Source organism: Lolium perenne, chromosome 4 (genome assembly GCF_019359855.2).
Source record: "Lolium perenne isolate Kyuss_39 chromosome 4, Kyuss_2.0, whole genome shotgun sequence".
In the NCBI taxonomy this organism is placed as follows: Eukaryota; Viridiplantae; Streptophyta; class Magnoliopsida; order Poales; family Poaceae; genus Lolium; species Lolium perenne.
Window position 1 is genome coordinate 366,142,224 of NC_067247.2, and position 10,250 is coordinate 366,152,473.

At 50.2% G+C, this 10,250-nt stretch overlaps 1 protein-coding gene across 1 annotated transcript; it reads left to right on the forward strand.

The window, feature by feature from the left end:
* The first annotated feature begins 5,298 nt into the window (after nucleotides 1-5,298).
* On the forward strand, nucleotides 5,299-6,996 carry LOC127296687 (aquaporin TIP1-1). Its single transcript, XM_051326875.1, has 2 exons — nucleotides 5,299-5,527; nucleotides 6,115-6,996. The coding sequence occupies exons 1-2, from the start codon at nucleotides 5,395-5,397 to the stop codon at nucleotides 6,729-6,731; spliced, it is 750 nt and encodes a 249-aa protein (XP_051182835.1). The 5' UTR covers nucleotides 5,299-5,394; the 3' UTR covers nucleotides 6,732-6,996.
* The last annotated feature ends 3,254 nt before the right edge of the window (nucleotides 6,997-10,250 follow it).

Below are 10,250 nucleotides of genomic sequence, written 5' to 3' on the forward strand. Positions count from 1 at the left end.
GGAGCCAACTATGTTCGGACCGCAGCCGGCGATCGTCATAATATTTCCTGGATTTTTATTTATGGACTCAAAGTACTTTGTTTCTCTCAAGATGGTATTGGTGGTGCCGCTACCGGCAAGGCACGTTTCCTCCATTTGGGCGCCACACTTGTTCTAAAATATAGCGTCTAATTAATATAATGGAGCGAGGAAGATGCATCATTAGACACATAAATATTTCAGAACATAACATAACCATCTCATACTAAATAATGGAATAAATGAATGAGACAAATGTCATCCAATCGCCCAAACAAATAAGTGTTTAACAAATAAATGTTTTGCTCTCATAGAGCTTACAACCATATCGAATGAATGTATCAAATTATTGCCAAAGTGAAATCATGAAATAAATAGGACGAAGCGAAGTTTTTAGATGGAGTCCGCGAGGAAACCATCGACCTCAGCAGATATCTCCATCTCAGTAAGCTTCTCTCCGTTGGCTATCATTGCCGCGGCAGCATCAATGTCCAACTGGGGCACGGGAGGGGGCACAACGTGCTCAACCTCCATGGGCACTCCGGCGTTCACGGGAACAACCTGGAGTGCCGCCTCAGGTGCCTCAACTTGCGCCATTCTGGGCGCGCCGTTGGGCACGGGGATCATCACGGGCGCCACAGCGGGCGCCGGTGGTGCCTCCACCTGGAGAAGGTGCGTCTCGCGTGCCTTCTTGGCCTTGTACGCGTCCACGACGTGCTTAGGGGCCCGGCACTGCCTGGAGAAGTGAGTCTTGGATCCGCAGCGGAAGCAATCCTGGGGCCTTGCCTCCCCCTTCCCGGCCTGTTGGTTCTTGGCCGGGTTGGGGGGGTTAGGTCCCTTTTTGCCTTTCTTGCCTCGCTTCTTCATTATTGGCTTGCGCACTTTATATGCGCCGACATTTACTTCCTGACTTGGACCACCAGCGAAAGGCTGCGAGGAGAAGTTCTTTTTGATAACTTCATCCTGCGCCTCATCAACCTGGAGGGCATCAATGAGCGCTGCATACTGCTGAAATTTCTCCTGGCGGTAGTTCCGCGAAGACTGAATAGCAGTTGGATGAAAGGTAGAGAGGGTTTTCTCTATCTTCTCTTTATCTGTGATAGTAGTACCACAAAGGAGAAGCGAGGTACAAATCCGGTGTAATGCGGAGTTGTACTCTCCCACAGTCTTGAAGTCCGCAAACCTCAGACGCATCCATTCTGCCTCCGCCTGTGGTTGAACAGTGTACTTCAGCCTAGAGAACCGCGCTTTGAGGGCGGCCCAAAGGGCTGAAGCACTCCGTTCTGCCATGTACTCATTTTTCAGAGTACCACACATGTGGTGGCGGAGGAAGTGCAGTGCTTGCGCATTTTGCGCCGGAGTGGTGGTGCTTGGGGCCATCGGGGTCCCCGCACTCAGCGCACCCTTGATCTCTTTGCCCTCGAGGACGATCTCAACGTCCGAGGCCCAAGTCAGGTAGTTCAGCCCGTTCTGAGCCAACTCCGCGAACTCACGGTTCATGATTCCCGTCATCTGCAATTTATGCAAAGTGTGTAAGATTACAGCAGGTAATCAATTGCATAAATGCGATGTTGATACAAAATACAATATGACGGCGTTCCAAAATTTAAATAGAAAAATGGACATGCTGACTATGCTATACTAAGTATTAAAAGCATACATCAATTAAATACTCTAGTAAAACATAATCTAAAAGCATGTACAAAGAAATGTTATATTAAACGCGTTCTTCACATGAAGAATGACCCCAAAAATCACTTTCCGAGGCTAAACAGTGCTCAGGAATACAATTTCGGTAAAAAACTACACATTTTCGCGTCACGGGCCCCCTTTTTTTTTCTTTGTCAATCTGTTCCAGCAGCAGGCTGAAATGGGCTGAAACGGCCCATTCGCCCATCACCGCGTGGGCCGGCCCACCTTGCATCCTCCCGGCCTGCGAGCAGGGGAGCGATGTTAGGGGCGCCCTAGCGCGTGCCTGGGTACCGGCGACGGCATTTGGGCGAGGCGGCGGCGTCCACCGCGCCGGCGTGCGGCATCCGGCCGGCGGCCACGAGAGCGGGCGGCGCGGCGCTTCCGTCGACCAGCGTGGTCGCGGGCGAGGGCGGAGCGGAGGTGGCGGCCAGCGGGGCCAAGGCGGGGCGCGCGGGCAGCGGCAGGAGTGCGAGCGCGGGCCAGCGGAGGGTGCGGAGGCGGCGGCCAGCGGGGCCGAGGCGAGCGGCGCGCGGCCAGCAGCGCACGCGGGAACGGCGGGCAGCAGCGAGCAGGGCGGCGGTGAGTTCTCGCGGGGCAGCAGCCAGGGAGCCGGCGGCGCGCGCAGCAGCGCGTGTGGCGACGCGGGCGGGGCTGCGCAGGGCGCGCGGCCAGCAGCGATGCGGCGCCGGCCGCGAGGACGCGGACGCGCGGCCAGCAGGGCCGCGATAAGGTTTCGTGCGCGCTGCACGGCCGCAGCGGCGGTGCGCCAGGCCATGGCAATGGCGTTTATTCGTCAATTCGATTGAAGTCTGACGACGTGTGGCACATCAGGGGCCTAACACGGCGGTGTCGCGATCAGCGGGATCGCCGACAATCCGTCTCCCTACAGTGTAGTCAACAAGCCTCCGATCCGAGAGTATCGACATTGGTCGGCGACAGCATGTCAGCTCGACTCTCGGGAGAGAAATCCACACCATAGGTAAGATCTAATAATTATGCAAATCGCAAAAATTGAAAGGAAATCGAACAACGAATCCATTTTTGCGATCAATTTCGGATTATACCTTCGCGATCCGATGCCGGACGCCTGCTCGATGCAGGCTTGACGAAGGGTCGGTGAAGCGAAGGTGCTGATAACGTGTTGTGCAACCTCTGCCGGCTGGCCGGTCCCGAGGGTGCACAGCGTAGATGAAGTAGATGAACAGCGGAGGTACACCGAATGCGTAAAGTAAATTGACATAGGGAAGAATATGGGGAGAGCTCTTTATTGATCGTCAACTGGTACGTGCAATGATTGAGCTCCTTCTATTTATAGGCCTAGAGGGATAAAGGGATAAGACCCACTTAACGTTAAACGTGGGGAAAGACTTAGCCAAACGTTCCCACCGAAGTGGGCCACGTTGGAGGCCCAAGTTTCCCAACAGACACTACTAGTATTTCCGCGTGGTAGATGTCTGCCATGTAGCAATAGCTAGATGTTTCTTCGGAGAGTGTATACGTGTACCGGTCGACCGACAACTAACTTTGGTTATAAACATATATTGACAAATGTGTTTAGCTAGTTTGTACCTGTTGTTAAAATGACGAAATGGTTGTGCTGCTGGTTCCTGGTTGCAGATCCGGCTTTATATTTTTGTTTATTCCTTTTGTTTCTGGCAAATTTAGTGCTAAGAGGGAGGCTTTGTTCCCCACCAGCTGATGGTGGGATTTAGGTTAGGGCAGATGAAAATATACTTAGACAAACAAGGGCACGTTGTAATATTAATTTTTAAATGAGAAATTAAAAAAGGAGAGACCTTAACGAGAAATGGAAAAATAAAAAATCCTTTATAAACGGAGGCAAAAGCTTAACCTCAATCTATGAATTAAGAAGAAGATTGGTCAGTTAATAACAGAAAACCGGGCGAAAACTTTTACAACAACAACACCACATGCAGACTAAACTAAGTCCGCGACTTCCTGCTCGCGTAACGCGGATGAACAAACTCTTCCAACCCGCTGTGACCCCAAATCTCGACACATTGATAACCACGTACAAAGGAAACACCACCGGAAACACAAGATCAAAGATTCTAAACACGACATCCTGAAAAGATGAGAACCATGCATCAAACAGCTTCATACGCTTTCCTTGTTGTGCCACTCTTCTTGCTTTTACTTCTAAGATATTCATTCACCTTCTTGATCCCTTGCCACCGCGATACCCTTCCGTGATAGAAGGCGAGCAATCTCTTTGTCGAAACCAGGGCTAGCCGCCTCCAAACATACGAGCAAGTTGCAGAGCTCTTTAGCAAAGAGGGCATTAGAGACAAGCGGTTGGCTGGGCTCAAGTGAAGCTGCAGTGGAATCCACGTCCAAAGCCACAAGGGAGTCCGCCTCCAGATTCACCAACGAAAGAGGAGGGGCCAACTCCCCACAAACTCCTGCAACTCGGGCATGATCAACATCAGTGAGGTCCTATCCCCACAATAGTCCTCACTCTCAAAGGCAACAAACACATGGGTATGTGCCAGCGGGGAGGGCCTATCACTGGGCGAGAAACATCCATAGATACCATCTTCCCAACTTCAGCAGGACCGGAATTGAGCTCGGTCGGAGGAGAGGCTCCAAGCGCAACTGGGGATGTACCATAGTCCATGCTCTCACCAAGAAACTCTCCACTCTAGCAAGACGGATGTGGAGTTCGGAATGAAGTAACATGGCCTACTTGGCTAGAGTCGACTGCACATCTGTCATGGCTGGGAGAAGCAGAGTAGTAGGGCATCGAAGCAGCGAAGGCTGGTTGCCGAGCTCGTTCCAAGATAAGGATGCACGACGAGCCGAGGCTGGACCACGAGGCCTTGCAAGGATTTGAACGGCTACCACGCATTGAAGCACTCGTGCACGTGGTGGCCGGATGGAACGCAGCAAACACACCGAATGAAAAAAAGATGAAAGCATGGGGAGAGCAACATGGTATCAAAGCTCGCCACACCATAAAAGAAAATCAGAAGCATTCAAGAGATTTTAAGCAAACACGTAGATCACCGCAACAAGTAAACCGTGTGTTTGCAACAATGCATATGTGATATTGCAACATACTAGAAAAGCACGTGCATCATCTAAAATATTGCAAATTTGTGTACAGAGCATTGACCTCTCGTCGCCCAAGCTCGTTAGTGATGAATCCGGCTCGCTAGAGCCCCGTCAGCACCGGACAAAAAATATCTTGGATTTTTTTTAAATGTAAATTTGTGCACAGATCTCAATATCATATCGACGGTTCCGGTGCAAACTTAGGCCCCAAAAAATCACAAACCTTCAAACAGAATAGCATAACCGTTTTCCAAAATAAGAAGCGTGCCTGTGCCTTCACCTCCACCTGACCTCCTCTAGAAACTTCCAATTACAGGGTGGCGCGCTTCCGGTGTAGTACAGACACCACGCAAAACAAGCACTCATGTGACCGTGATCGTGATCCTGATACGGTGTTTCACGCCATCTGATTAATCACCAGTGGTTTATGGCGACCGGCCACACCCGGTTGCCCGCGCCAACCTGGCCGGTCGAAGGAGCCCGCGCGGGTGTATATATACCGCCTCCCTACCCCGCTCCTTCCTCACCAACTCATCTCTCTCAGCTCCGGCCAATCTTCTTCCTCTAGCTGCTTCTGCAGGTGTGTGAGAGCTAGCCAGCTGAGAGAAAATGCCGGTCAGCAGGATCGCCGTGGGGAGCCACCATGAGGTGTACGAGACCGGCGCCCTCAAGGCGGCGCTCGCGGAGTTCATCTCCACGCTCATCTTCGTCTTCGCCGGCCAGGGCTCCGGCGTCGCCTTCGGTGAGTCGTCAATTAGTTTCCCAGCCTCGCGTACACCATGTCATGGATTAGATTAGATTAGGAGCAAGTTCATGAATCTGCATATATCGTAGTACGCACGCTCACCACAAAGAAAAGGAAAAAAACCGCCACTTGCATTTGGAGACAAAATCCCTTTCCATCACGCTTAAAAGAAGAAACACTTTACTAGAAGCCTAGAGAAGTTTTGTTTCAGAAAGTCAGAAAGTGGTGGTGTCATACGGCCTTTTAGGTGGAGAATGATTGGTGCAGATGACTTGTTTGCCCTTGAGATTACGTGGAGAATCATATCTTTCCCACTCCTAGGCATGACTCCATGAGGCATGGAAATCATCAGTCAGCAGCTTCTGTTCAGAACTTCAGATCCAGTCACTCTGACACACACACACACACATGCCATGTGCTCTCTAGTGTCCACAAGTAGCAAAAAATGACACACTTGCAGCAGCTGAATTAACAACCCAGCTAGCTTCTCCAAACGGTAGAGATAAATGGGGAAACTTTTAAGGAATCAAGCACTTGCTTCACTGATCCAGTATCTGACTAGTCTTGGATTTGTGCGTGTGCAGCCAAGCTGAGCGGCGGCACGGACGCCCCGATCGGGCTGATCGCGGCGGCCATCGCGCACGCCTTCGCCCTGTTCGTGGCGGTGTCCGTGGGCGCCAACATCTCGGGCGGGCACGTGAACCCGGCCGTGACCTTCGGCGCCTTCCTGGGCGGCAACATCACCCTCTTCCGCGGCCTGCTCTACTGGATCGCCCAGCTTCTCGGCTCCACCGCCGCCTGCTTCCTCCTCCGCTTCGCCACCGGCGGGCTCCCCACCGGCTTCTTCGCCCTCTCCGGCGTGTCCTGCTGGGAGGCGCTGGTGCTGGAGATCGTCATGACCTTCGGCCTCGTCTACACCGTCTACGCCACCGCCGTCGACCCCAAGAAGGGCGAGCTCGGCACCATCGCGCCCATCGCCATCGGTTTCATCGTCGGCGCCAATATCCTCGTCGGCGGCGCCTTTAGCGGCGCCTCCATGAACCCCGCCGTGTCCTTCGGCCCCGCCCTCGTCAGCTGGGAGTGGGGATACCAGTGGGTGTACTGGGTCGGCCCACTCATCGGCGGTGGCCTCGCCGGCGTCGTCTACGAGCTCCTCTTCATCAACCGCAGCCACGAGCAGCTCCCCACCACCGACTACTAAGCCAACCAGCTTGGTCCGTGGCTCCCTTCCTTCCGTTCGTCGTGTGAAGATCGACCTACCGCTTCCATCGCATGCATGAATCGTTCCTTTTAGTTCCTCGATCGCCTCGTTAATTTGCTTTGAATCATTTCGATCAGTCGGTCAGTGAGTCTGTGGTGCCTTGAGCTGTAAACCGTGGATATATGGTATCTGGAACCCATGTCATCAATCAATTTGCTTATGTAAAAACTGTGCATTCGCCCGGTGTATTTTCAAGTTCAGTTCAGTTCCAAGTCTCAAGTTACTCTACTGTTGCTCGGATCGTGAGTTTACTGCAGTTGCAGTGAAGTCTATAAGCAGAGGCACGAGGTGCGCAGGTCAGTGTCAATAATGGAGTGGCACTCATGGACGCATGTGGCGACGAGACGGGACGGTACGGTGCCACGTCAGAATGGGCGCGGTGATGATAAGGCAGTGACCTGTTCCTGTCGGCAATGCTGTACCGATGGAGCTCGTGCCGCGCCTGCGCGGATCGATCGGCCCTACGCTGATCACTCTATCAGGCCGATGCTCGTACGCAGCGCCGAGTACGATTCCCCCAAATCAATCATGCATGTATTTGTGGGTCGTTGGCACGTTCACTGCCCTGTCCGACGGATCCAGACTGGTGCTCGAGCATGTTTGGAATTTAGTTAGTCTTTAAACTTTGTGGTGTATGGTAGACTTGGTAGTTGTGCTTTTTTTTTCAAGAACCCGCGGCTACTACAACACATTTCTACAACAACAACGAGCAAGCTCATGTTAGCCAAACTCTAGCGGTGGTGTGGCCAACACTTCAAGTATCCTACATCTCATGAAACATATTTTACTTTGTCTAAATTTGGATGGATATAAACACCTAAATGTAACGGAGGGAGTAATCTGTTCAGGCAAGTTGGACATGTTTAGATCCGCGACTCTACGACGTTACCTAGAATGAATATCATCTGAGCATATTATGTTGGGTGTGACTAATTCCGAGTCATCGATTTGCAATTCATTACTAGTACTAAACCACGAAGCAATCCAATGGCTCGGGACACTTGCAGCCCAATTGCAATTAATGACTAGTACAGATAATGAAACAAACTAATGTTTTTGTATGAGCGTCTTTAATTGTACTGTGTTTCGCAAAAAAAAAAAACTAATGTTTTGGGATTTTTTTTCTCAATTGCAACCCCATGTCTGTTATCACCAGAATTTGACCGAGTCAGAGGTGGGCCGCGATCAAGATGGATTCGAAGAATATACATGGAAGAAATACGTGAATCGGCCTGTTATGCAAAGTTTGGGCTAGTTGGCCCGTGTATCTGTAACATATTAGGATACGTGTCGGTTAGTTAGAGTTTTATCCGTGCACGGTTAGGTGCACGCCTAAATTAGAAAGTCCCCTGGACTATAAATATGTATCTAGGGTTTATGGAATAAACAACAACCAACGTTCAACCAACCAAATCAATCTCGGCGCATCGCCAACTCCTTCGTCTCGAGGGTTTCTACCGGTAAGCAACATGCTGCCTAGATCGCATCTTGCGATCTAGGCAGCACAAGCTCCACGTTGTTCATGCGTTGCTCGTACTGAAGCCTTTTTGATGGCGAGCAACGTAGTTATCATAGATGTGTTAGGGTTAGCATAGTTCTTCGTGTAACATGCTATCGTAGTGCAACCCTCGCATGTCTAGCCGCCCTTACACCTATCTTAGGTGTAGGGGCGGCACCCCGCTTGATCATTATTTAGTAGATCCGATCCGTTACGGTTGCTCCTTGTTCATCAAGGATTAGTTTAATATCTGCAATAGTTAGGCCTTACAAAGGGCTGGAGGATCCAGCGGCACGTAGGGTGTCGTTTGCTAGTCCTAGACAGGATGTTCCGGGGATCAACCTCGTGTTGGTTTTTAGGCCTTGTCTAGGATCGTCTTGATCCATAGAGTGTTCGGTTTCCTCTACATTGTTAGTCAACAAGCAACTAGAGGAAATAGAAGCATTTTGATTATGGGAGCAAGACAAGGCAAGCATATCCTCATGAGATCTATGTAAGCAATTTACACATGATATGCGAGGACTATCAACACGAGCATGTAGATTATTTTCAATGCTAGATGTGTTTAAGTCCAAAGAGGAAACATTGCAATGAGATAGAGATGAAGAGTCATCACTATTGAGCACAATATCAACATTGCAATTTCCCTCACCACTCACCATATCATTACCTTGTGTCTTGCAACACGTTGGTGAAGTGGAAGAAGATGATATATCATCACGACCGGAGGTGGAAGCAACTTGGAGCTCTTCATGATGTGAAGGGGAAGAGAGCTCCTCGGAGACACCACCGATCAATTGAGAAGTGGATCCACCAAACATTTCCTTAAGCTTGATCCACATCTCATGAGACGATTTTCGCTTTATATATATCAAGAACCTACGAAAATCGGGTCTCAAAGAGAATAACAGCTCATTAGATACTTGAGCTTCAAGATGTAAGTTTTTCTCATCCTCTAAAGATAGATTTTGAGAATCCATCGGAGGAGAAAAACCGACATCTAGAAATTGCTCTATATGTGGACACAAGGTCCGAAGCTTACAAAGCAAGCAATTTCTCCACAAAAGATAATTTGTGCCATTAAAGACAATTGTGTCATTGTGCACTATACTAGCCGACATCTTTACTCTCAAGGCGGTGAAGCCTTAAACAAGGAGAGACCTTGCTCTGATACCAATTGAAAGATCGAGATGTCGCCTAGAGGGGGGGGGTGAATAGGCAATTACAAACTCTCGCGGATTTGTCTTGTAACAATGCGGAATAAAACTATCGTTTAGTTTACAAGCACAAACCCTAAATATGCTAAGCTCAACTAATTGTAACAATAGCAACTAGAGCTAAGCAAGATAGGCACAAGATATATGTAGCACAAGTGATAGCAAGATATATGTACTTCAAGCACGATGGCTATCACAAGGAAAGAGAGCTCGGGTATAGAAATAACCGAGGCACGCGGAGACGAGGATGTATTCCCGTGTTCCCTTGCTTTGCAACAAGGTACGTCACGTTTGGAGGAGTGGAGGTCCCACGAAGGATTCCCCGCGCCACGAAGGCTCACCCTATTCTCCGAACCACACCCACGAAGGATAATGGCCCTTTCCTTATGGTTAGCTTTTCCTCCGCTCCGGAGATGGCAAGCTCCACAACCACTTCACAAGCCCCACGAAGGAGAAGCCCGGGCCTCTTCACAATCTTCTTGAAGAGATCACCGGAGCACCAATCACCAAGCCAACTAGGAGGTCACCCTCCAAGAGTAACAAGCTCACGGTCTCTCACTCGAACAAATCGTGGTGGAGAGCTCAACACTATGCAATGATGCAAAGCAAGAACAGGAGGTGTTCAAGTCCTTCACACTCAAATCCCACCAAAGCAACGAATGCTAGGATGAGATTGGAGAGGAAGAACAAGGGGGAAAGTCAACCAAAGACTCCAAGATCTAGATCCCAAGAGATTCCCTCACT

Excerpts from the sequence above, each read along its gene's own strand:
- LOC127296687 (XM_051326875.1), top strand. The coding sequence starts at position 5,395 with ATGCCGGTCAGCAGGATCGCCGTGGGGAGCCACCATGAGGTGTACGAG. Across the intron at positions 5,528-6,114 it reads GGGCTCCGGCGTCGCCTTCG|CCAAGCTGAGCGGCGGCACG; the intron begins GTGAGTCGTCAA and ends GTGCGTGTGCAG.